The following is a 27,588-nucleotide window of genomic DNA, read 5'->3' as shown; positions in this document are numbered from 1 at the left end:
ATTACACATCCTTATTGTTACTTAGATAACTTACCTTTTCCTTCTGTTGTGAGTTTGTGTTTTGTAAAAGAAACATCCAGAAGGGTTGCAATGGTCAATTTATTTTATTTTATTTTTTTTAGATAGAGTCTCACTCTGTCGCCCAAGCTGGAGTGCAGTGGCACGACCTCGGCTCACTGCAACCTCTGCCTCCCCAGTTCAAGTGATTCTCCTGCCTCAGCCTCCCCAGGTAGCTGGGATTACAGGCACCTGCCATTACACATGGCTAATTTTTTTGTATTTTTTGTAGAGACAGGCTTTCACTATGTTGGCCAGGCTGGTTTCAAACTCCTGTCCTCAAGTAATCCACCCACCTCGGTCTCCCAAAGTGCTGGGATTACAGGCATGAGCCACAGCACCCGGCCTTTTTTCTTCTTTTCTTTCACCCAGGCTGGAGTGCAGTGGCAGGATCTCAGCTCACTGCAGCCTTGACCTCCTGAGCTCAGATTCTCCCACCTCAGCCTCTTGAATAGTTGGGATTACAGGCACACACTAGCACGCCCAGCTAGTTTTGTTTGTTTGGGGTTTTTTGTAGAGACGGAGTCTCAGTACGTTGCTGGTCTCAAAATCCTGGGCTCAAGTAATCCTTCCGCCTTGGCCTCCCAAAGGCTCTGGGATTACAGACATGAGCTACCATACAATGGTCAATTTTTTAAATACAGAAAATATTGCTTTTTATCGTAGAGTAGGCAGTCTCTATCACAGCCATTCACGGAGTTGAAGTGGGCTTTATTATCCAACTTGGCTTAAAAACTGGTGCCATTATTTTGTTGCCTCTCTTTGAGTCCTAAAGGGCTGTTGCTGTTACTGTTGTTGTTGCTTGCTTACTTTATAAAGTTTACCACTTTTCCTTATCTGAGCTTCCCTTCCTTCAGACTTCCGTGTATGATTTAACTTTACCCTTATGAAAAGAACACATTTTTCAATATACTTGCTTGCTTTTTCTAATCCTTGCCCCTCCCTGAGTCTTGGCCGTGGGCTGAACCAAAGAGCAGACTCTGATGTCAGGGACAAAGGCTCTCAAATAACAATCTTTTCAGAAGATCAACAGGGAGAGAGACCAGGCCCCGGATGATAAAGCTACTGGTGCAGCCACTGAACCACAGGGCTTTCTCTTCCTTCACTCTGCCTCTTTCTGATTGGGAACACACAACAGTTGTTTTAAAGCTTTCCCTGGAGGGTGAGTGATAAGAAACCTATTACCTGGAAGTATCGCCTTTCTAAAGTAGGAGAACAAAAGGCCACACTTTCCCCAGATGGTGAGTCTCTTGGGGCTTCAGGGTTTGGAAAAGGCTCTTGCTTGGACATCCTGATCCGTCTTGCATTATGACACTGGCCCGACGTTTAAGCTCTGACTCGGGATACAGTTCCTGCCCCATCCTCTCCATTTGTGCTTTTCCTTGTGTTGTGGTTGCTGGGCAATATGACAAAATTATGTTTGGATTCCTGCGTGGGAGGAAAACTTTAATACTGCTTTGATCTGCAAATCAAGGGACAAAGTCACTTTCACAGGATTCGATGTAATTGGAAACTTCATTCTGGGGTTGGCTGATGGCTGAACTTGTAGGAGATCAAGGGACTATTTGGCAAGATGTCCTTAAAGGCTGGAGTGGAGGGTTGATAGAGATTGGGGTGCTTAGCTGCCTGGAAGGAGAACGAGGTGTAAGAAGACGGTCAGGTCCGCGAAGATCAGCTGTAAAAGAAAAAAAACAATGTGTATACAGAAGCAAGGGAGTCAGAAAAGTGAAGGAGAAATGTCAGAGATGTCGGAGAGGAGATAAACAGAGAAGTGAGAACATCAAAAAGAGGAATGGATGCCTTTGGCAAGAGGAGCTGATAAAGGGAACTATTCTGAGAAACGTTTGAGATTTTTCTGACAAGAAAATGGAAGCTATTCCTGGCTTAGGGAATTGTTTGTTTTCAAACTTGCATAACTGCTCTCTCTTCAATCACATTTGAATCCTCATTACTGCCTGTTTAATTGGCAAAAGTCACTGTAAGTTTGTATCAATTGCATTGTTTCTTAGTGGGGTTAATAATACCCACAGACAATGAGATATACGGTTAGGAGAACATTAGACTCAGAGGCGTGTGGGTTCGCGTCTCAGTTCGGCAGCTCCAGCAGAACTTCCATGTCCTCTCTGTAAATGAGGACGATGCTGGAGCAGTGTTAGGGTGAGGATTGGCAATAAGAACTGCGAAATCCGGCAGATGGCAAGAGCTCAATTCATATCATCGGTTATTATTTTTTATTGGTATGATTTCACCCGAAGACAGGGTATTTGGCCAGATTATATCTGGAGACCTCTTTCGGCTTTATAAGATCTCCCAATGATTTGGATGTGATGTAGGAATGTTGAGGCTTTTCTGACCATAGATTTTAGACTGGAAGATGTCTTCAAGATAACCTCATCTGTATCCATGTTTTTTTCAATTTGTACATAACGAACCACCCCAAATTTTATTTTTATTATTTATTTATTTATTTATTTTTTTTTTTTTTTTTTGAGACGAAGTCTCACTCTGTTGCCCAGGCTGGAGTGCAGTGGCATAATCTTGGCTCACTGCAACCTCTGCCTCCCAGGTTCAAGCAATTCTCCTGCCTCAGCCTCCCGAGTAGCTGGGATTACAAGCGTGCACCACCATGCCCAGCTAATTTTTATATTTTTAGTAGAGACAGCATTTCTCCATGTTAGCTAGGCTGGTCTCAAACTCCTGGCCTCAAATGATCCGCCTGCCTCGGTCTCCCAAAGTGATGGGATTTTAGGTGTGAGCCACTGCTCCCAGTCTCACCCCAAAATTTAAAGGCTTAAAACTACTTCTGTTTATTAGCTTACCATTCCGTGGGCTAGCCATTTGGTCTGGGCTCAGCTGGGTGGGTTGCCGGGGATCACTCATTGGGCACCACTATGACAGCTTGGCTGGGTCTGGATGGTCTAAGATGCCTTCACCCACATGTTGGGTAGTTGGCAATGGCTCTCTGCCAGGCCTCTTTCTGTGTATGGTCTCATCCTCAAGGAGACTAACCCAAGCTTCCTTATACAGAAGTCTCAAGATCCCAAGAGGAAGAGAGCAGAAGCTATAAGATCCATTGAGGCCTGGACTCAGAAGTCTCAGTTTCACTTCCACCATATTCTATTGGTCTTAGCAAGTGCAAGTCTGGCCCAGATTCCAGGAGGTGAAAGGAGGTGCCTCTTAACAGTAGTTGTCCTGGCTCAGTCTTACTTCAAAGGCCAGAACTATTTCTGTTTTGCTTCCTTGGTAATAGTAAACACAATGCCATCACTGACTACCCGAACCTTGAATTTTCCAGCTGTTGACTGTACCTGTTCATCCACTTTCCTGACAACCACTAGGAAAGAGGTAAAAGAGACCCCACCTCCTAAGAGTGGCAAAAAGTCACATTGCCAAGGAGTGTACCTCCAGGAATGATAGGAATTGTGGAGGAATTCTTTGCAAACAATCTACACATCATTTATTCCTCTTTGACAAGTGGGGAAAGAAAAACCAAGAAAGTTAAATATTTGGCCAAGATCACCCAGCTAGAACCTGACACTACTCCTGGGCTCTGTCTCCTACCTGATAGTAACTCAAGAATGGGCCAGGGAGGGTATCATTAACAAGGAGCAGATAAGTGGGGCCAAAGAATTACTTACACACAATGACCAGGAGATAAATGGACAGCTATCATTTACTGAGCACGTTCTAAATGGTTAGTACATAATTAATTTGTCCTGGAGAAAAGATGGGCACAAAGCCTTGCTCAGAATAAAGTCAAACAAAAGTGACAAGCAAAGATCAGCAAGGACTAAGTTGGGAAAGACAAAGAAGAGGAGGGGGAGGTGGGTGTCATAACTCAAGGCTGGAAATAAAGGAAAAATAAGTTTAACTCAGGAATAGCAACATAAGAGGAGTGGTGTGTTCCAGAGGTGCTAGGATGAAATCCAAGGCAGCATTTCGCAGACGGATTCACGTGAATGAAAAAAGGACATTTTGACTTGGAGCAGAGGGCTGGGCCTCTGGCCTAGCAAGAAAAGACCTGATTTAGTTTAATCAAGTTGATCAGCCTCAGGGTAAAACAAATTAGAAGTGTAGACAACAGTCCCTTGTGATATGTTGAGTCAAGCTGGACTAATTAAGCAAGCAAGCTGTGTATTAGTAATTTCCCTGTATGTATGTCATTCTCAACCCTGAGGTTCTCATTGGCATAAAGTGGATGGTACATCCCAGTTGGTGCTGAACATATAACAAGCCCACATGGAAGAGGAAGAGCGTTGTGCAGGCTGGTTATGAAGTTGGTTGAATTCTGCTTACAAACAAATGTTATCTTTGTCAAACTGAGGCTAGTGGAAATAGAAAGTACTGTCCTCAAGTTTTGTCACCACACTTCCACTTTATGTTTAGAATTTTTTTTTACTTGCTAATGTTGAGTGTATTTGATAGTTTTTTTAAGTAAATGAATGAATCTAGACCACTGATTTTATAATTGTTTTGCTCCTTTTAGTACCAGAAGCTCAGTTAACCATTGTCAATGTACAAACTATACTTCATAGGGCTCTTGGGTGTGTAGGGTTAAGAAGATGAATTACAGGTACCCAGAGAGTTTGAATTTAGACTTTTATGTCATCGTTTCCCTTCCTGGGTCACCCTTACATCAAAGGTCAAAACTATTTCTGTGTTGCTTCTTTGGTAATAGTAAACATAATGCCATTATCGACTACCTGAACCTTGAATATTCTGGCTGATGACTGTACCTGTTCATCACTTTCCTGACAGCCATCTCCAGAGTTATCCTTAAAATATTTCTGCTTAAAAAGTATTTGAATTTCTTCAAAATCTTGCCCCCTTCATGTATCTGCGTGACACTACTGTCTGAATTTCATTTCTCACTATCTTCAGGAAACAAATACTAACATAAACATATCCACGGATTATTTATGTTTTACTACCAACAGCCTTAGCCAGAGTCAGGTTTGTACAGCTCAGCATTCAAAATTTAATCAAAATGAAAGTCAATCTCATCACAATAAGATGACAAAAAAAAAGAAAAAAAAAGTCAAAAACTTTCTTATTTAAAACACATAAGAAAAATGAGCTGGTTTTTAAATTAAACATTTCTTATTCCAGTAAAGAACTCTGAGACACTGATTTTTTTTTTTTTTTTTTTTTAAAGATGAAGTGTCACTCTGTCGCCCAGGCTGGAGTGCAGTGGTGCAATCTCGGCTCACTGCAACCTCCGCCTCCTAGGTTTAAGTGATTCTTCTGCCTCAACCTCCTCAGTAGCTGGGATTACAGGCACCCGCCACCAAGCCCGGCTAATTTTGTATTTTTAGTAGAGATGGTGTTTCGCCATGTTGGCCAGGCTGGTCTTGAACTACTGACCTCAGGTGATCCACCTGCCTTGGCCTCCCAAAGTGCTGGGATTACAGGCATGAGCTACTGTGCCCAGCCAAGACACTGATTTAAAAATTGACGAAACGCTCAATTGCCAAGTCACAAAGTATAATTACTAAACAAACATAAGGGAAGGGTTCAAACCTTCCTCTTATCAAAGAAATGTAACATATTTTATTAAACAAAGAAAATAAAGATTCTTAAAAATAATTACTAACAATTATAAATAGTACCACCAAAATATTAGAAAAATAAAAATACTTGAAATAATAATACCTTGTCTTCCAAGGATGCCTAGTGGCAGACTTGTACATTGCTGGCATAAGTGATATTGGTACAGTTATTTTGGTAGTATGTATAAAGAACGACAAAAAGGGCTGTGCTCCGTGGTTCATGCCTGTAATCCCAGCACTTTGGGAGGCCAAGGTGGGAGGATCACTTGAGGCCAAGAGTGAGAGACCAGCCTGGGCAACAGAGTGAGACCTCTCTACTTTTGTAGAGACCTCCATCTCTACAAAAAATAAAAATATTAGCTGGGCATAGTAGCGTGCAACTGTAGTCCTAGCTACTCAGGAGGCTGAGGCAGGAGGATCATTTGAACCCAGGAGTTTGAGGCTACAGTGAGCTATGATAGCACCACTGCACTCCAGCCCAGAAAACAGAGTGAGACCCTGTCTCTAGAAAAAATAAAATTTAACTTTAAAAAAAATCACAAAAATGTTTTGACTCTTTGACCCAATCATTCTACTTTAGTGTCTGGCAGAGGCACTGTAAAAATAGAAAATGCATGGCCAGGTGCAGTGGCTCACACCTATAATCCCAGCATTTTGGGAGGCCGAGGCAGGTGGATCACGAGGTCAGGAGTTCAAGACCAGCCTGGCCAATATGGTGAAACCCCGTCTCTACTAAAAATACAAAAATTAGCTGGGCGTGGTGGCACGTGCCTGTAGTCCCAGCTACTCAGGAGGCTGAGGCAGGAGAATCACTTGAACCCGGGAGACGGAGGTTGCAGTGAGCCGAGATTGTGCCACTGTACTCCAGCCTGGGTGACAGAGTGAGACGCCGTCTCAAAAAAAAAAAAAAAAGAAAATGCACAATGATATTTATTACAGCAGTATTTATAAAGAAAAATCTCAATGTCCTGGATTAGGAGAGTAATAAATAAAGGAAGAAAAACATACTAGCTTGAATATTATGCAAATACTTAATGATTGCTCTGAAGATGAGTGATGTTAAAGGTGTTATTAAAGTTTTGGTAATGTTAAGTTTTTGCAGTGCTAACTTTTGGGTTTTTGAAGATTATGTATGCATGATATCTGTGAGTGGCATCTTCTAGGCACTTATGTAAATCAGAAGTCTTGGAATCTTCTTTGATGTGTCTCTACCCCTACTCCCCAAAACACATCACCTGGGGGTCACTTTTCACCTTAAGTCACCCTGAACACTTTCCACTTTTCTCCAGCTTCCCCACTACCATCCTGGTCCAGCAAACACCTCTTTCTTTAGACCCTACAAGTGTCCTGACTGGTCTCCTGCCCCGCACTGGAATCTACTCTCCACCTGCAGCTAGGATGATCTTCTAAAATGCAAATCCAACGGGTCTTATCCCTGCTGAGCCATCAATCATTGCTCCATGACCAAACACCAAATTGCAGAACCTTACCCCTAATGCTACATTATCTAACAGTGGCCTCTCTGCTTGTCTTGGGCTTTCTCTCCATCTCCACACTCCAGCTACACAGGCCTTATTTCAGTTCCTTGCTTCTTCCCTTGGGGCACTTGTTGCTCTACAGAGGCTACCCCTCTGCCTGGAAAGCTCTCTCTCAGACCCTTCTGCCACGACCCTTTGGCCTCATCCTTCATCCTTCATTCTTCCAGCCCTATGTCATCTCAGAGAAATCTTCACTGGTGGTGCCTCAGCCCAGGTCCCCTTGTTATATGCTCTCTTAGCAGCTATTTACTGTTTTTTTTAAGACAAAATCTCACTCTGTTGCCCAGGCTGGAGTGCAGTGGTATGATCCTAGGTCACTGTAGCCTCCAACTCCTGGGCTCAAGGGATCCTCCTGCCTCAGCCTCCTGAACAGTTGGGACTAAAGGAGCACACCACTACACCTGGCTAATTTTAAAATTTTTTGTAGAAGTGGGTTTTCGCTATGTTGGCCAGGCTGGTCTCTCACTCCTGGCCTCAATTGATCCTCCCACCTTGCTTCCCAAAGCACTGGGATTACAGACAAGAGCAACCACACTCAGCCTTATTTACTTTTTTATTGTTTCCCCCCACACACACTCCCACCCCAGCAGAATTTAAATCCCATGAAGGCAGGGACTTGTTCACTGCTCTTTGCCCAGGGTTCAAATGTGTGCTGAGTGAATAAGTCATGTTTATCACTATTTGTTACCTTATATCAATATTGTTATTGGATTCATATCTGTCTCTCCCACTAAACTGTAATCTCTCTAGGGTGGGAGCCCTATCTGCTTTGCTTACCATTGTATGCCAGCATTTGCACCATAGGCGGCCTTCCACAAACGTATATTGAATACTACATATATACCTCAGCATCCCACGTAGCTGGGACCACAGGTGCAAGCAACCACGCCTGGCTAACTTTTAAATTTTTTGTAGAGACAGGGTCTCACCATGTTGCCCAGGTTGGTCTCAAATTCCTGGACTCAAGCAATCATCCTGCCTCGGCCTCCCAAAGTGCTGGGATTACTGGTGTGAGCCACCATGCCCAGCCTGGATATATTTTATCACAATTGTGTGAGAAATGCAGCAGAAAAATCACACTGAAAGAGTAATATTGACTGTGTTCAGATTATGATAATATTACTGATTTCTGTCTCCAAAAAAAAAATAATGGAAAAGTGACAACACAAATAAAAATTCACAAACAAAAAGAAGAGATAGCTCCATATATTGTGCATAATAAAAAAGCTAAAATGAAGTGAAAAATAATAAAATAAGCTAAAAATAGAAATGATACCTATAATTATTCTACTCTAAAACATCAGGTGTTTTCCATTTTTTGTGTGTGTGTGCCCAAAAGGGGGATCATTTTTACATAGCTATAATCATAGATAAATGTTGTATTTTCATTTTCCTGCTTCATGTTTTGTCATATGCATTTTCCCAGGATTCTATGTTGTCTACATAATTATTGTTAGCAACTACATGATGCTCAGTTAAATTAATGTTCTTGGGGTGGGGTTATTGCTGTAAGATAAATTTCCTGGAGTGGAATTCAAAGTGTTTGAGTGCTTTCAGGGAAATACAGATTTCTGGCTTCATTGGCCAGAAGACAGAAAAGAAGCAGGCAGTGGTGGATATGTACACAACCGTGGAAGGAAAGCTTGAGGTACGATTAAGTGAACTGTGATTATTTTTAAAGGAGAGTCAGGGCTCGGCATTGTGGCTCACGCTTGTAATCTCAACAATTTGAGGGGCTGAAGCGGGAGGACCGCTTGAGGCCAGGAGTTTAAGGCAAGCCTGGGCAACAGAGTGAGATTCTGTCTTTACAAAAATTAGTCAGGGATGGTGGTCCCAGCTACTGGGGAGGCTGAGGCCAGAGGATCACTTGAGCCTAGGAGGTCAAGGCTTCAGTGAGCTATAATTGAACCACTGCACTCCAGTCTGGGCAACAGAGTGAGACGTTGTCTCTAGAAATAAATGCAGAAATAAATAAAAATTGTAAAAAGAGAGTTAATATTACATCAAGCCTGTACGGGGGAAAATGTTGTTTATATAGAACACTTCTAAGTCAAGTAGCTTGACTGTCTCCTGAAATGAGACCGATATTTTCAGAAACAGAAAAGGGTGGTGCCTGCTTTTGGGGAACTGACAATTAGCGAGGGCTCCAAGGAAGTGGAGGTCGTGTACAAATGTGGGGCATTAGTAAGTGAGGCATTCATAAGTTAGAGGCAGCCAATATTGGTTAGAAGCAGATACTTAGGATCTCTTAGTCTGCTCTGTTAATAAATGAAGTAGCAACAAAGACAGGAGTACCACGCATCGGAGGGTGGAAATGGCAAAAAAGGAGGCACCAATGCAAATTCTGTAAGTTGAACATGTTGATTGCTGTCTAGTGCTTTGCAAAATGCAAGTCTGGGCAGGGTGACCTCTGGCTTCTTTCTCGAATATTTTATAAAATAGCAGTATCATAGCCCCAAGCAAGAGCCTGAGTTGCAGCCATCTCAGTTCATTGCCTTTTAACTCCAAATCTGCCATTTCACAGATATCTTGCTCATCACCTCCTTAGCAATACAAAGACCCTAACACTTGTGCTTTACGGCAGACCCTGAATAAAGGATAACAGCTGCTGAGCCACACGGAATACTTTTCCAAGCTGCAGAATCTCCCAAGGTTGGAACCCAACAACATGCCTAACTTTTTCATCAGTATCTAAAAACAACCACTCTGTAAGCCTTGTCATCATTCTTCAAACTCCACTTTCTGTTCATTTTGCCTCCATCCAGGAACATCTCCCTCTGGATTAGGCACCTCTCATTTCCAAACAGTTCTAGGGTCTTCCTTAAATAGAGCAAAATGATCTACTTTGAAAAAAGTATTAATAAATCACAACAACCAGTGATTTAATTAAGAACTTAAAGCAGCATTTTCATTTGAAAGAGAATTGGGCAGGAAAGGGGAGGAGAGAAGAAAAAAAAAGTAATAGGATTTCAGGCCACATGTTCTGACATTATGGGGCAGACACATTTGTGCGCTGCATGGCTTTTCTGTCCGTCTCAAATTACCCCATCCGTTACTACCTTTGCATTAGACCTGGGCTCACTCATGGGCTTTTGTGTTTTTGTGTGTAAAGAAGTTCATTATCTAAGGCCATTATATTCTGCAGGGTGCGGTGGCTCATGCCTGTAATCTCAGCACTTTGGGAGGTCAAGGCAGGGGGATCACTAGAGGTCAGGAGTTCAAGACCAGCCTGGTCAATATGGCAAAACCCCGTCTCTACTAAAAATACAGAAACTAGCCAGGTGTGGTGGCGGGCTCCTGTAATCCCAGCTACTCAGGAGGCTGAGGCAGGAGAATCACTTGAACTCGGGAGGCGGAGGTTGCAGTGAGCCAAGATTACACCACTGCGCTCCAGCCTGGGTGACAGAGAGAGACTCTGTCTCAAAAAAATATTAATAAGATTGTTACATTCAATAATTTCTTTTCTGCATGTTAGCTTTTATCTTTGACCACTGGATGGACAAGCAAGTATCCTATTTGTTACATTCACTGTTGAATCCATTGCCTACCTGGGCCCTCATAAACACTAAATTGATTAACATTGTTCAACAAACATTTAATGAATTAACAAGTGAATGAATGAGTAATCAGAACGAGAATATTCTAGTTTCTGCGTGTCATTAGAACATCTATCATTCAATTGCATTATTAGGTCAGGTTTTAGCACATTGCTTAATCCAGGTTGTCCTCATCAGCCTGATGATTATTTTAACTACTGGCAAAAACTTTTAGTTTGCCATCATATTTACAAGAATACTAAAAAAGAAAAAAAAAAAGAATACACCTAAAATACATGCATTGTTGAAAGGGAAATTCTGATTAGAGCCATTTTTTTTCTAGACTTACAGATTATGCTGCTCCTCCATTAAGTCAAGTTTAGCCCATCACATGGATTGGCCTTAGATGTGAATGAATTTAAAGAGTGCATTGAGGCTGGGCCAGGTGGCTCACTCCTGTAATCCCAGCACTTTGGGAGGCTGAGGCATGCAGATCGCTTGAGCTCAGGAGTTCGAGACCAGCCTGGGCAACATGGTGAAACCCCATCTCTACTAAAAATAGAAGAAAATTTGCTGGGTGTGGTGGTATGCGTCTGTGGTCTCAGCTACTTGGGAAGCTGAGGTGGGAGGATCGCTTGAGCCCAGGAGGTGAAGGTTGCAGTGAGACGAGGTTGTGCCACTGCACTCCAGCCTGGTGACAGAATGAGACCCCCATCTCAAAAAAAAAGTACATTGATTTAAGGATGAGCTTGATATTAAGAAAATAAATAAAGACCACATTGATGTTTTATTTTATTTCAGCAAACTTCAGAAGACAAAGAGGGATATCAGATGGCTTCAGGGAGTGACTGGTGAATGGTTTGAAGAAATTCAAAGAAAAAAGTTTTGCAATGAAACAGATGTTAGCCAAATGTTAAAACAACCACTTACATACAGGCTAAGGAAGGAGACGGCAAAAAATGGTAAGAAAAAGATTTTAGATTTAAAGTTGATTTCTTTGTTTCTGTGGCATAGTATTGTAGATAATGGCCCAGTGGATCTCCAATGTAACCAATCCATGTTTAGAACTATTTTAAAGTTATAAGCCACAAAAGTTTATAATACAATATACACTAAAAAAAAAAGTGAACTGAAATTTTACTGTAATAATGTCTTGGGTTTTTTTTTGTTTTTTGGGTTTTTTTGAATCAGGCAAGATAGCATAGTGGGTAGGAATATAGACACTGATGTCAACAGAGGCCTGGATTCAAATCTCTACTCTGTCTCTATTCATGCGAGTCTGTCCAAGTCATTTATTCTCTGTAAACCTCAGTTGCTTCATCTTTAAATGAATGCAATGATACCTACACCTCATAAGGTGGTTACGAGAATTAAGTAAAATTATGTTTATAATGTATTAAGCTGGGCAGGGGGTCGGGGGTGGCTCACACTTGCAATCCCAGCACTTTGGGAGGCAGAGGCAGGAGGATCACTTGAGCTCAGGAGTTTGAGATGAGCCTGGGCAACATGGCGAAACCTCATCTCTGCAGAAAAATACAAAGATTAGCTGGACATAGTGGTGCCCACCTGTAGCCCCAGCTACTCTGGAGGCTGAGGCAGGAGGATCATTTGAGCCTGGGAGGCAGAGGTTGCAGTGAGCTGAGATCATGCCACTGCACTCCAGCCTGGGCGACAGCGTAAGACTGCACCTCAAATAAAAAAAAAATAATAGAATATTAAGCTGGAACAGGGTAAGCACTTAAATAAATGGGATGACTATGATGCAGGGGGAGGAAGAAAAAGGGGAGGGGTGGAGGAAGGGAGAATCAGAGATCAGAGGAGAAGGGAGGGAAGGTGGTGGAGGAGCTGCCACACTTCTGGAACTTTGGTAAACTCCATGAATGACTTCTAATAAATGCCTTCTATATAGATTAAAAGGATACTAAAACTTGCTTTCACAGGACTATTGCAAAGATAACCAAAGTGCACTAGAAACTATAAAATACTAAAATAAAATATCTTTTTACTGACGCAGAGTCACATTGACTGCATTTTTGCATGTTACTAACATTAGTAACATCATGAAACATGTAAAAATACTTCTAAACTTTTATGTTGATAATATTTGCAACTCTCATAATAAACATATCTATGTAAAAAGACTCACAGTTCAGATTTTTTAGATCACCCCCATACATACCCTGATGACTTTTCCCTTGTCCTAAATTCCCCTAATATTTATAAAGTCAGCATGTCCAAAATCATTATAATATTATGGATTTTGTTTAATTTTATTTATTTATTTATTTTGAGATGGAGTCTCACTCTGTCACACAGGCTGGAGTGTAGTGGCATGATCTCAGGTCATTGCAACCTCTACCTCCTGGGTTCAAGCGATTCTCCTGCCTCAGCCTCCTGAGTAGCTGGGATTACAGGCATGCGCCACCACACCTGGCTAATTTTTTTGTATTTTTAGTAGAGACGGGGTTTCTCCATGTTGGCCAGGCTGGTCTCGAACTCTTGATCTCAGGTGATGCACCGCCCACCTCAGCCTCCCAAAGTACTGGGATTACAGGCGTGAGCCACCGTGCCTGGCCAATATTATGGATTTTGTATATGTTGATGTTGCCTTTGAATTTTTAATACCCATATATTATCTATACATATATATTATACATAAACAGGTTGAATATCCGTTATCTGACATGTTTGGGACTAGAAGCATTTCCAATTTCAGATCTTTTTAGATCCTGAAATATTTGCATTATATAAGCTGAAAAGTTGAGCATCCCAAATCCAAAAATCCCAAATCTGAAAGGCTTCAATGAGCATTTTCTTTAAGCACCATGTTGGTGCTCAAATTTTTTTGGATTTTGGGGAAATTTTGGATTTCAAGTTTTTCGGGTTTAGGATGCTCACCCTGTATATGTTACATGCAAACACATATATAAACCATGTATGTAGCAAATACATATCCACAGAGATAGATTTTGGAAAGGAATGAAGAAAAATCTAAATGGCTTAATTTCCTTTTCCTTTACTTTCTTCAGTATAAGAAGTTATGTAGTATGTATCTATCACCATGGTTTTAAGGTACTGAAATAAAAACTTCTGAAGGACAGCATGGTTAAGCAACATGAGAATTGAATGGGGTCCCTGATTTCCTAGCTTGGGTGAGAGGAGGAACACTCTACGGAGCTCTGATTCACAGTACACATGGAAAGATTCCCTACTAATTTGAGTTTTCTCTATGCAGCAGAACCATCAGAGGCGCAGGAGAGAGGTTGCTCTGACTGCCTTAATCCCTGAGGTCTTCATGTGAGGTTGCCTGCCCTGTTTCTAGTCTGCATAAGAGGGAGAAAGTGACACAAGAGCAAAGGCTTCATTCTTTCAAGTATATTTACTTGGAAGTAATTGATGCAAAATTTTTACAATTTTTTTTTTCTAGATCCGATAGAATTACCTACATCAAGATCTAAAAATGTAACTAATCAAAAAAAGCCGACACCTTTTTCTTCCCGGATGAGCTTCAGATCGTCATTTGCTTCCCTGTTCTCATTCAGGAAATCTGGAAAGGAGACTTCAAAGCTTCCATCACTGGGACAGAAAGGGTGAGTTAAACTCAGGTCATGTTACGGCCCATTTGTTATCCGATATCAGAGACCAGCAGCCTGTTTTGTGTTCAAAATGTTTAATGTTTGTTCTTAGAATTTCAATTCAATTGGTATTAAGAACAAAGGAAATGGGACTTAACTTGCATAGTGACAAAGTTCTTAGGAAATCATGAAATGTGGCTCACCTGAAATCCAACTTCTAACGAGCTGCAGAGTGCATTGGTGGTGCATTTGGTGAGTGATGGGTTAAATATTGGGAAATAATGATTGCCAGTTTTTCCACTGCTCCAAGAGTCTGGCCTATGCCCTGTCCAGGAAGATATATTTAAATAAAAACTACTCCTTCTTTGCAGAGTATGTGTCCTGGTCACGTCCTGGTCATTAGGAGAGTTGGGGTATAACGACTAGATGAGAGAAAATGTGAGATGAACAAAGAGACTAGAGAAAAATAGAATTCTAAAACAGAGGGAGGAAATGTAATTACTGTTACTAGAAATACTGAAGGCTGTTCCCATGTGTTTGCTCAGAATGTATAAGGTGAGGGAGGAGAAGCTTTAGGAGCAGTGGAAACTTAGTTCCAGATGGTTCCCAGTTTAGAACTGTGCAAATCAGTTCACTTGACTCATTACGTTGTTGGATTACTTTGTGAAAAACAAGCAAGGCTATGCTTAAGTGCAATTGAGCTGACTGCTAAATATTTTCGGCATGTCTTCCTGGTTTCAAAGCTTCCCACCCTCTTAAGGTGTTGGCTTGGCACGTGATATGTTCCGCGTGCCGTCAAACCACACGGTGTATTGCAGCACTAAATAAAAGCTGTTGGAGGTCACTGTCGCTGAGAAACAAGAGGCAGCAAGCAGCTGGTGGGTTGTGTGATGAGGCTGCTGGATTTAGCAGACCACTGTCCTCCCCTCTTGGGTGAATGGAGGGTTTTTCACTTCCAGCTTTCACCCGAGGCTGTTTTTGTCTGATGAAAGAAAGAGCAGACCACAATGTAGATTTATGTGACTGTAGCTACCAGAGTCACTAGCAAGGAAATACTCTTCAAATAGGTGAGTCGTTTTTCTTTGTAAAATTTTTTGAGACACTAGTGATTCTCACATTTGGGGGATTTAAAATTGAGAAGTGTTTCTTGCCCAGTAAATATTTATTTGAGGGAGAAAAAAATATTTCCACTGCATGGTATAGCTAGGATTTGTGATATCATTTGTAACTTAGGTGATTTTCTTTAAGGCAGAATGTTGTATAGCTGAACCATCTAATATCAGTAAACTGGGAAAAGTTGAGGAACCTGTTAATTCTATGGGCAAGTTATTTCCAAGCTCATATTGCAAATTATTGCAAAGGTGGATCAAAGAAGATATAGATCTATAATCTTCATTCTGGGTATCATGTTTTTCGGTTATAGACCAAACTGGAAAAAATTAAAACTCTTGCAACATTCTGTTTAGCAAATGTCCTTCTTAGATATCAAAATACTTGCAGCTCTCTTTTAACAGGAAGAATTGAAACATAGACACAACATGCAGAAATAAAATAAATTTCATCATTTAAATATATTTATGTGTGTTTAGCAGTTTTCAGAACTTGTCATTTTCAAATATGTTTTACTTTCAAAACATAAATGGGAATATTTAACATTTATCTTGTTATTATTGATATTGACAAGTATTTATTAATTCTGCTGGTGCAGAATATAATTAAAGGCACTGGGTTTTGCTCCTAAGAGGTTTCAGAAGATGAAATATAAAAGCATGTCATTTTTATTTTTAAATTTGAATGTGACCTAAATATTTGGATATGAATCCTATATGTGGGAAAAGAAGTGTTTATTAAAGGGGGCATTGTATTATGACAGGTGATATAAATCAGGTCATACATTCTGAAGGGCTCTATAATCTCAGGTAGAACCTAACTTTCTTTGGCAGTGTTGATCTGAAATAGAAAATCAATCTGCAAAATGGACTGTGATTCAGGACCTCCTCCTTACCTACGAGCACCCTGGGAGGGACTGACTAATGGCCCAGGGACACATAGTCATCCTCTGCAGGCAACAGTCAGGTTTCTACTTGCTGAAGCCATCAAGGGCTTGACTGTCACACTCAGTGTCCTGGAAAACAAATCAGTAAAGCAATTTAGAGGATCTTTTGCAAATCAGAGAAAAAGAATCAATACAAGGCGAAAGAATTCTGATCAGCACTTTAAAACGTGCTTATCAGAAACTTTTTTTCTCTCTTTTAAGCTTTGGTTCTAACTGAGAAATGCACTGGATAATAGGTAACCCTCCCCAGAAGAACATGGACTTCATCATTTCACCAGATTCACTTGTTCCCTTTAAGGCCCAGCCAATAAAAGTATATGGTATCTTCAAGCTCTGATTTCCTAATATCAGAGATAAAAAGCCATGGGAACGCAGCGACTTGATGAATTTGTAAAAATCCAAAAAGAAAGGCCAGTCATGACGGCTCACGCCTGTAATCCCGGCACTTTGGGAGGGCAAGGCAGAAGGATCACTTGAGCCCAGGAATTTTGAGGCCAGCTTGAGCAACATGGTGAAACCCCATCTCTACCAAAAAGATAAATTATCTGGGCATGGTGGTGCGAGCCTGTAGTCCCAGCAACTTGGGAGGGTGAGGTAGGAGGATCACTTGAGCCTGGGAGGTGGAGGGTACAGTGAGCCGCTGCACTCCAGCCTGGGTGACAGAGTGAAACCCTGTTTCAAAAAAAAAAAAAAAGCAAAAAGATTTACCACTTCTGCCTCAAATATGATTTGCTCCTCTTCTCAAACATATACACTTCCCAAACTGTCCCGTTATGATTTTAATCCTATTTGTAAATGATTGACTCCATCCCAACCCCAGGAAAAAAGAAAAATATTTTCCATTCATGTTTTAATGTATACATTCCTAGCCAATAAATCCAAGAAAAGTATACATATATACATGTAGCTTTCCCTCAACATCTTCCTGCAAGTCATGTTTGCACGGATCTTGTTCTAGGGTATCTAGTGCATGTAACATGTGCTCAGCCCCTAACATAGAATTTCAGTAACTTCGTCATCTCACAAATGCCTTCCACAGGGCATCCAATGGTGTACGTCATCAGCTTATACATGCAGTCTTCTCAGCTGCCAAGCAGAATCTATAGTTGTTCCTTTCTTGTTCCAGACCCCCAGTTATTCCAGTGATGCCCTCCCTACCATGAATAAGTGATGTGCATTGCCCTTCAGATGCAAAGAGCCTTGGTGGATCCACCTAGCTCCTCTCAGGCATGTCCAAATTTGCCTGACCCATAGGTCGTACACAGCTCAGACAGTCCAGCTGCAACCTCTAGATTACATAAGTAAAAAGGTCAAATTCTATTTTGGAAAATTAAAAGGGCAGATCATTTTTTTTTTCCTGTTCTCTCTGTCTCTTGATCTCTCTCTGTTACCCGCCTTCTCTCCACCTGCCTCCCTCCTCCTTCCAAATGCCCCACTGTGTACTCTCGCTCGTTGCTAGTTGAGTGCCTATGTCTGAGTTGGAAGACACGGGAATCTAAGACACCTAGACTTCAGGAGAAGTCAGAGAAAGCAAGCTCCTTCTTTGGAAATGCTCCTTCTGTGATTCCAGGTATGGTGTCCACAGATAAAAGGCAGCATTGTGGTGGCAAGAGGGAGAAACAAGACAAGGGGAGTGGTTTTAAGTTTTATCCTGGGTGGCTTATGGTTCCCAGCCGGTCTGATCGATCATTATTAGAATCTCATCAGCAATTGTTAAATGAAGACACATAATCAGGCTCCAACCTGGTGCTTTTGAAGTAAGGCACAGGGAGCTTTACTTATTTATTTTTAATTCTCCAGAATATTTGGGTGCTCATTCAAATTTGGGAACTGCTGCAGCTTAGCTTCCTCCCACTCTGGTAAGGGCTGTCAGAATTTTTGGCATGGGGGATAAAAGCCAGGTGATAGCTTTCCTTTCATTTATTTATCAAGCTTCTGTCCCACTCTGGATCAGACCCTATGTTAAGTGCTGGAAACAAAACAGTGAAATGAAAGCAAAGTCCCTGCCTGGAGGATTTTATATTCTGGTAGGGAACACCATATTGCTGCATAGGTCAGGCAGGCAGCATGCCACAGAACTTTAGGATGTGCCACTTGCATCATGACCATCATGGATTTGTACAAATCTTATGGCAATTTCCAGCAAATGACAGGAAGTGGTCTTGAGAAAGGAGTGCCCTTTAGAATTCACACAGGGATGCCATGTGGCCTAGCTGCATAGGTAACAGCTGGGTACAGTGACAATTACAGTAGAAGGTGGTGAGTACTATGGTGACACATGATGTTCCTGCCAGGAAAACATGTAGAACCACTTAACTCAGACTAGAGGATCAAGATCCCTTCCTGGAAGAGGAGAGCTAATTTTTGAAAAACAAATAAGACTAAGCCAGGCAATTAAGAATCCAGACGCTGCACTCAGCAAAAGAAATGACATAAACCAAGGTGCAGAGAGTGGAGAAGGCAGGAATTCATCTAGATCACTGAGGTTCAATGACCCGGTACAAGGTGAGGGCTGTTAAGGGATGGGGCAGGAGAGGTTGGCAGAGGCCACAACACAGGGGCCTTATATGAGCAATGCCATACTAAGGAGCTTGGACTCATTCCTGTAGACAGGGGGGAGCCATTAATACTTTTAAAATAATACCACTCTTCTCCTTGTTTTATACACATGACAGATAAAATCACCCAAAGCCAGTTCATCTGGACAAACACTACCTTTTGGCATATTTCCATGTGTGTACATGCATCCACTGATGATTTTTAAACAGAGAAGTGACATAATTGGGTCTTCATTTTAGAGAGATTACTGTACCTCAATGGTTTTCAACCAAGGGTGATTTTGTTACCCAAAGGACATTTGGCAACGTTTGAAAACATTTTTGGGTCAGATGTGGTGGCCGCCTGTAATCTCAACACTTTGGGAGGCTGAGGCGGGAGGCTCACTTGAGGCCAGGAGTTTGAAATTAGCCTGGTCAACATAGTCAGGCTGCACCTCTACAAAACATTAAAAAATTAGCCAGGCATGGTGGTACACACTTGTAGTACTAGCTACTTAGGAGGCTGAGGCAGGAGGATTGCTTGAGCCCAGAAGGTCAAGCTTCAGTGAGCTGTGATTGTGCCACTGCACTCCAGCCTGGGCAACAGAGCAAGACCCTATCTCAATAAAAAGAAAACATTTTTGGTTTCCACAACTGAAGAGGGGAGGGTGCAATTGGGACCCAGTGGGTAGAGGCCAGGGGTGCTGCTAAACATCCTACAATGCTCACAACAGATCACCACAACAAAGAAACGTCAACAGTGTAGAGACTGAGAAACTTTCCTCTAGCTGTACTGCAAAGAATAGATTTGAGGGGGCAAAATTAGGGTCAGGGAGACCAAGTAGAGATTGCTGAGATAATGGTGGCCTAAACTAAGGTAGAGGCAAGAAGGAAAACAAAAAAATGGGCAGATTTGTGCAAGATTTAGAATGTAGGCCGGGCGAGGTGGCTCACGCCTGTAATCCCAGCACTTTGGGAAGCCGAGGCAGGTGGATCACGAGGTCAGGAGTTCGAGACTAGTCTGGCCAACATGGTGAAACCCTGTCTCTACTAAAAATTAGAAAAATTAGCCAGGTGTGGTGGCAGGTGCCTGTAATCCCTGATACTTGGGAGGCTGAGGCAGGAGAATCACTCGAACCCGGGAGGCAGAGGTTGCAGTGAGCTGAGATCGCACCACTGCACTCCAGCCTGAACGACAGAGCAAGACTCCATCTCAAAAAAAAAAATAGAATGTAGACTCATGAGAACCTAACGAATGTGGTGGGTAAGGAAGAGAAAGAAGTAGAGATGAAATTTCCACTCTGACTGGGGAAACTAGGTAGATAGATGATCATGAAGAATCTGAGGAAGAGCAGATGTGGTACGGGTAAGAATGAATGCATTCATTAATTTATTCAGCAAAACTGCCTGAAGAATACCATGTGCAGCACTGCGGGACAAAACAGGCCTTGCATTCCCAGGCTGTACTCTTGTGAGGACAACAAGAAGGAAGTAGAGAAACACACAAGAACAATGCTAAGATGGGGAAACTCCATACGCTGCGGGAGCACATACAGGGGGTATGTCTCCTAGACAAAGTCCAGGTAGGGCTCCTGGAGAAAGTGACATTTCTAGTGATTCTTCAAGTATGAGATAGTCATCCAGGCAAAGAGATGGTAGAAAAGTGTTCTAGGCAAAACAACAAAATGTGCATAGGCTCAGAGGCCTATCTGATTTTCTATGGCAGGCTGGGCTTTCATCGGCAGAGAGGATGGTCTGAGTGAAGGAAGCTTTGCTTGTTTTTGTTTTTTGTTTCGTTTTGTTTAAATGGTCATACAAAGTTTTTATTGGCTAGCCTTGCTTCAAGAGAAACTGGCCAAATGATGAGGTTGATCATTATCTATTAATAGTTTCATTACAGTCCTGTGTCATTGGGTTACAAGTAAAAATCCCAGATCAAGCATGATGGCTCACGCCTGTAATCCCAACACTTTAGGAGGTCAAGGCAGGCAGATCACTTGAGCGCAGGAGTTCAAGACCAGCCTGGCCAACGTGGTGAAACCCCATCTCTACAAAAAAAAAAAAAAAACACACACACATATATATATATATATATCCATCCAGTGTGGTGGTGCACACCAGTAGTCCTAGCTACTCAGGAGGCTTAGGTAGGAGGATTGCTAGATCCCAGGAAGTAGAGGCTGCAGTGAGCCATGATCATGCCACTCTACTCCAGCCTGGGCAACTAGGCAAGACCCTGTCTCAAAAAAAAAAAAATTCTCTATGGCAGAAGGGATCTAGGAGTTATGAGGCTGGAAAGTATGTAGGAACTAGATCATACAGGGCTTTATGAATGCAGAAAAAAGTTTCAACTTTCACCCGAGAACAAATGGAAGACTGCAGGGAAGTGGCGTGATTCAGTTTATATTGATCACTCTGAATAAAGTATAAAGGATTGATTGGATTGGGACAAAAACTTGGACACAGAAGATAGTTAAGAGGCTATTACAGCAAAAAAGCCAAAAGATGATAAATGTCTTAACTAGGGTAAAGGCAGGGAGATGTAGAGATGTGGATGGGTTTGAGAGGGATTTCTGAGTTTGAATCAACAGGAGTTGTTGATTAGGTGGATAGGAAGGACTGCGAGGGAAGGAGGACATAGATTCCGTTTTGGACAAGTAGGATCTCAATGGCCTGTGGCCATCCAGGTGGAGATCCTCCTCAGTGGGTAAATTGTGCCCCACCAACACTTGGGGGGAAATCACCCAGGGTTCCAGTTAGAAAAGGATATTCTTGAGCCCCATCCTACTCTATTGAGTGAGAATTTCTGAATGGTATCTATAAAGGTATGGAAATGAGAGAATATTTAATGGAGGTGGAATTAATTTGACAAGTCTAGAGTACCTGTGGAAGAGTGGAATGTGAACAGATGAGACTTAAAGGGTTCTGGATTATCCAGGGAAGTTTGCCAGATTAAAGAAAAGCCTTATGTCATGTTAAGATTTTGATTTTTAAAAATTTTCTTAATTTTTTGTATTTTTAGTAGAGACAGAGTTTCACCATATTGGCCAGGCTGGTCTCAAACACCTGACCTCAAATGATCTGCCCACCTCAGCTGGGATTACAGGCGTGAGCCACTGTGCCTGGCCTCATGTTAAGATTTTGGATAATACCTTATTGTAAGATTTTTAGGCAGGAAGTTGATAAGATCAAATTTGCATTTTAGACATATCTTTCTATTGGTGATGTGAAGGATGGAGAGGAGTCCAGAAGCGAAATTGTGAAAGTTGACTGTCAGGCAGAATGACTGGAGATGGAGAAGTGGGGATATATGTGAAATCTCTCAGATACAGCATCAATAGAACTTGTGGGTAAATGCAAAAGATGAGGTAACTTAGTATCCCTTGAAATGACCAAGTCCAGGGGCCTTTTACCAGCATAGTTTTCATGATACCACTGTTGCTTTTATTCACTCTCTAAGTGGAAACTCTTCACATGAGAAACATAAATTAACTTGTGGGAAGGCCTGGGAGTGGGTGCAGAGACTCTGGGCCCCCAAAACTGCTGAGTCCTATACTCTTCTACCCAAGTCCACAGGAGCACACATAACCATGGCACCCTTAGGCAAGTATGTGTCCTTCCACTAGCGGCACGCCCTCACGCTTGGTGGTAGCATCCCAGCTGTGCTCCAGGCACCCTCTGGCCCTTTAGCTGCATCTCCCACACACCTGCCATTCTCAGAAACCTGCTCCTGCTGCCATCACTCCAAATCAGAAGGGGTGCCTGGTGAGCTGGTGAGTGTCGGACTGTGGGGATGCACCATGAGGGCTGTAGCCCAGCAGGATTCCGGAAAGAACCTTCACAGTCTGGCATGTAGTCCTGGCTCCAGGCATATTGGATTACTTGCCAGTCCCCAGCCTCCCTTGCTGTGCCCTCATCTCCAAGCTTTTGCTCAGGCTATTCTTTAGCCTCTTGTACCACTTCCACTGCCATCTTCCTATTGCCTTCCCTGTTTGTCCCAGGAAGTGCTTGCTGGCCCCTATGCATTTCCTATGCATTTTACTTATACCTCTTCATTGTCCTTATCAAGTCTTGACTTAGGTTTTGGCTCTCTACATATCTGCTGTTTCCTAAAAGCTGTCAGAGAACAGGGTCCCTATCAGAGTCATATTTGTTTCCTCCAAAGAGCTCAACATAGTATGTAGAGTGTAGGAGGAAAACAGGCTCAATAAATGTGTATGGAAAAGAAGAATAAAAATAAAAGCAATATTTAACTCCTAGATATTATTAGTAGATCCAGTATTTCAGAGTTATATGGAAAAATCCATAGTTTTCATTTCAATTTCTGCTAAAATCTGAGCTAAGCTATAAAATACATGTGGTTATCTTAAGGGTATAAAATTATTTGGTCTCCCAGGTTTTATGTTCAACTTTTATGAACCATGAAGCAGCTAGAAGTTTGAATGGACAACTGTGCCTTGCCACTTTTAATTGATCTGATCTAGAGACCCAGTTTCTTTAGCTCTTGATCCCCATTACTGTTCTGTCAGTGGAGGAAAGGGCCTGATTTCATACAGAGCGCTCAGTCATTATGGTCTATTAAATCTTTTTTTTTTTTTTGAGACAGAGTTTTGCCCTTTTCACCCAGGCTGGAGTGCAATGGTGTGATCTCAGCTCACTGCAACCTCCGCCTCCCAGGTTCAAGCAATTCTCCTGCCTCAGCCTCCTTTGTAGCTAGGATTACAGGCACCTGCCACTGCACCTGGCTAATTTTGTATTTTTAGTAGAGACAGGGTTTCACCATGTTGGTCAGGCTGGTCTGGAACTCCTGGCCTCAAGTGATCCACCCACCTTGGCCTCCCAAAGTGCTGGGATTATAGGCAGGAGCCACCACACCTGGACAGTCTATTAAATCATGAATTCAGACAGAGAACCCCTTGGCATGAGACTATAGATTTAAAAGATTATGCCAGACGCAGTGGCTCATGCCTGTAATCACAGCACTTTGAGAGGCTGAGGTAGGAGGATGACCTGAGCCCAGGAGGTCGAGGCCACAGTGTACTGAGATCACACCACTACACTCCAGCCTGGGTGTCAGAGTGAGATCCTGTCTCAAATAAATAAATAAAAGATTAAAATTTATCTCAATTCTGGGCCTAGGTCTTAAATTTGTCACCTTCTCATTGAATTTGAGAAAGCAACACAAATAGTAAAAGAATACTTGTTCACTTCCAAAATGGTTTCCTAGTAAGTCAGGCATCTTTATAGAAGTCAACATCCTAAAGCAATCTTTGTTGTTGTAGTGGTTTTTTTCTCTCTTTTTTTTTTTCTTTAAATTATGTACTGTTAAATCTGGTCGTTACTTAATTGCTCTTTAAAATAAAAATGCAAAGAAACAGAAAATTTGTTTCCTATTAGGAAAAAAAGTCAGCATGCTCTACTGGTTAAGAAAGAGGGCTCTGGCCAGGCACCATGGCTCACACCTGTAATCCCAGCACTTTAGGAGGCCGAGGCAGGCGGATCACCTGAGGTCAGGAGTTCGAGACCAGCCTGGCCAACATGATGAAAACACATCTCTACTAAAAATACAAAAATTAGCCAGGCGTGGTGGCAGGCGCCTGTAATCCCAGCCACTCGGGAGGCTGAGGCAGGAGAATTGCTTGAACCCAGGAGGCGGAGTTTGCAGTGAGCCGAGATTATGCCACTGCACTCCAGCCTGGGCGAGAAAGAGCAAAACTCCATCTCAAAAAAAGAAGAAAAAAAAAGAAAAGAAAGAGGGCTCTAGATCCAGACAGACTTTGCCCAACTCCTAGCTCAGCAACTACCTATGTATTCTGACTTCTCTGTACCTCCATCTTCTCATCTGTAAAATGGGAATAGCCATAATATCCATCTCAGGAGAATGATGTATCTAAATGAATTAACACGCACAAAGATCGGGCCTGACACAGAATAAACAGTGCAACAAACATAGCTATTATATTTTATGTGTCATGTTGTGCTCAAATGCAAATCCACTAATATGTAATTTTTTTCTTGGCTACCTGAGGGACAAAGATGTAAAGTATTGATTCTGAGTAATCATAGGAAACAGTTTCTAATTTTTTTCAATAATGCACTAACGAAGAAACATCTTTCTACAGTGAATTAGAAATAGATCTTCTCAAGGTGTCAAAATCTAATGGCAAATGTGCTGTTCATTTTTCCGCCTGGTAAAAGTTAGGCTCTTCTTCAAAGAAATCATTTCAAATTATTTCCACAGATGTGACGGCCACGCAGGACCTCCTATGCCTGTGAGGGGAGCTGCTGTGGTAAGTAACCAGATAACTACAAGTTACTCTAAGAAATTCAGAATTTATGTAATCCCAGGGTGGCTACCTATTTCAGTAGTCCCCTTGGCTCAGTTTTAAATTTATTTTAGAAGCTTGGATTTCTCCCTAAGAGTTCAAATTTTCCCAATTATATTTGGCTTCCAGTTGACTTTGGTACTGGAATTCTGTGCCAGGAAGGAGTGAGGCCATCATGTTTCCACTTATGCCATCAGTGGCATCTCTGATATTTTGCCACGTGTTGCTCCTGTACAGCCCTGAGGGGTTGGGCAGAGGAGGCGGCCAGAGGCAGCCACAGCCACGTTTGCCAGCCAGGATGGGTTTGCACCAGATCCTTTCTGAGTGTGGTTATCATTTGTACTCAAAGAGGAAGCCTCTCATAGGTGAGATGCAGGAAAAAGTTCGCATGAGGGTTGACCCAGCGAGATGCTTCCTCAGAGGCTAAAATTTAAATTTGTCACCATGTTCGGATGCTGACAAGATAAAGAAGCTTAAGTGTTCTGTTTCTGCTTTTTCATGGTCATAACTTTGATCTACACATTCCTGTGTCTTCCTGTGTAACTCGTATGGTTTGGAGATAAAAGAAACGGAGAGTTTTGGAAGGGACCTTTAGGAAGGTTTTGAAAGTGGGCAGGAGGAGAGCAAGTATATTTATCAGTGGATCGAAGCCTTAGTACCGGGTCCTCCCTCTTTCTTTCTCTCTCTCTCTCTCTCTCCCTCCCTCTCTCTTTGCAAAAAGCATGAGGTAAAATTCTGGTGAGGAGTGCATGTAAACAGAGGTTCTTTTTTTTTGAGACAGTTTCTCACTCTTGTCACCCAGGCTGGAGTACAGTGGTATGATCTTGGCTCACTGCAACCTCTGCCTCCAGAGTTCCAGCGATTCCCCTGCTTTAACCTCCCAATTAGCTGGGATTACGGGCCCGCACCACCACACCCAGCTAATTTTTATATTTTTAGTAGAGACAGGGTTTCACCATATTGGCCAGGCTGGTTTTGAACTCCTGGCCTCAAGAGATCCTCCCGCCTCAGCTTCCCAAAGTGCTGGGATTACAGGCGTGAGTCACCATGCCCGACTGGAAACAGAGGTTCTTTACACTACTTCTTTCTGGATGATAACACTGAGCCCTATTTTTCTCCTATATATGCCTCAGCCCCAACCATGACACCAGCACTAAAAATTGCTACACTCTAATGGAGAACTTACTGTCCTCCAGGCACTTGACACAGATCATTTCGTTTAATCCCCAGAGAAACTCTATAAAAGAGGTACTATTATTCTCCCCAACTTAAAGATGAAGAAAGTGAGGTTTAAAGAGTTAAAGATCATGCTCAAGGTCACCCTGGTAAATAGCAGACTCAGGATTAGAAAGCCTGGGTTTCTGGAACTCCACAGCATGAAGTCAGTAATGCCAGCAGCTCCTCAGCTCTGATGTGCTGTTTGCACATGGACCCCAGTTGCTCGCCACCTGCGGAGACTCTGCTTTAACTAAGCAGTGGACTGAAGTGGCATGACCTCCCCATCCAGCTTTGCCCTCTGAGAGGACAGAGCCCTGCTCCAGGATGCTTCTGTACTCTCAGTTTTCCTAGGGGAAGTATTCAGACTGACCATCCTCTGCCGTTTGAGAGCCACGGGGTCTGAGGCAGAAAAGGAATGTAAAAAGAAAGGCAAATGCCTGAAAGAAGTGGAGCTAATTTGAAGTTTTGGGGATTTGAAAATCCAGTCTAGGGATTAATAGACATCTTACTTTGACAGTCCTGATTCCCACTTGCACGAAACCATTTCACTGCTTGGAGCATGTCAGTCTAAAAGGCAAGAGCTGGGCAAATAAGGGAAATGGAACCCAGTGACTGTTGCTCCCCATGAATAGCTATTATGAAAAGTAAGAGAGAGGCTGGGAAGAGTGGTTCATGCCTATAATCTCAACACTTTGGGAGGCCAAGGTGGGAGGATTGATTGAGGCCAGGAGTTTGAGACCAGCTTGGGCAACATAGTGAGACCCTGTCTCTACAAAAAAAAAATCTTTTTTTTAATTAGACAGGTGTGGTGGCACACACTTGTAGTACCAGCTAATCAGGAAGCTGAGGTGGAAGGATCACTTGAGCCCAGGAGTTGGAGGCTGCAGTGAGCTACGATTGCATCACTGTACTACAGCCTGGGCAACAGAGAGATAGCCTGTCTCAAAAAAAAAAAAAAGAAAAGAAAAAGAAAAATTTAAAAAAGGAGAGAGAGAAAGAAAAAAATAATGAAAGCACTATCTCTAAATTTTTAAGTAATATCTAAAATAAGACTTCTGCATGACGTGTAGATTTCTCTTACTTATTCAAGGAAGTTCTATCCCCTCAACCCCACAGAGAGCTGGAAATTGACCATGGATGCCATAGCGATTCTCCCCAAAATTTGAGGTGATGAACTTCTCATCACTTGGTTGGCA

At 42.3% G+C, this 27,588-nt stretch overlaps 1 protein-coding gene across 2 annotated transcripts in view; it reads left to right on the top strand.

Annotated features, from left to right (window-relative positions):
* Positions 1-27,588, top strand: part of EXPH5 (exophilin 5) — an 88,325-nt gene that overhangs the window by 40,444 nt on the left and 20,293 nt on the right. For both annotated transcript variants that reach the window (XM_003828338.7, XM_008953728.5), the window contains exons 2-4: positions 11,482-11,642; positions 14,108-14,270; positions 25,090-25,138. In XM_003828338.7, the coding sequence (XP_003828386.4) occupies positions 11,482-11,642; positions 14,108-14,270; positions 25,090-25,138 (373 nt within the window). The remainder of the gene's footprint in view (positions 1-11,481; positions 11,643-14,107; positions 14,271-25,089; positions 25,139-27,588) is intronic.

The sequence above is a fragment of the Pan paniscus genome, chromosome 9, assembly GCF_029289425.2.
Source record: "Pan paniscus chromosome 9, NHGRI_mPanPan1-v2.0_pri, whole genome shotgun sequence".
In the NCBI taxonomy this organism is placed as follows: Eukaryota; Metazoa; Chordata; class Mammalia; order Primates; family Hominidae; genus Pan; species Pan paniscus.
The sequence above is the reverse complement of the archived record's forward strand: the minus strand, read 5'-3'. Positions and strand labels throughout refer to the sequence as shown.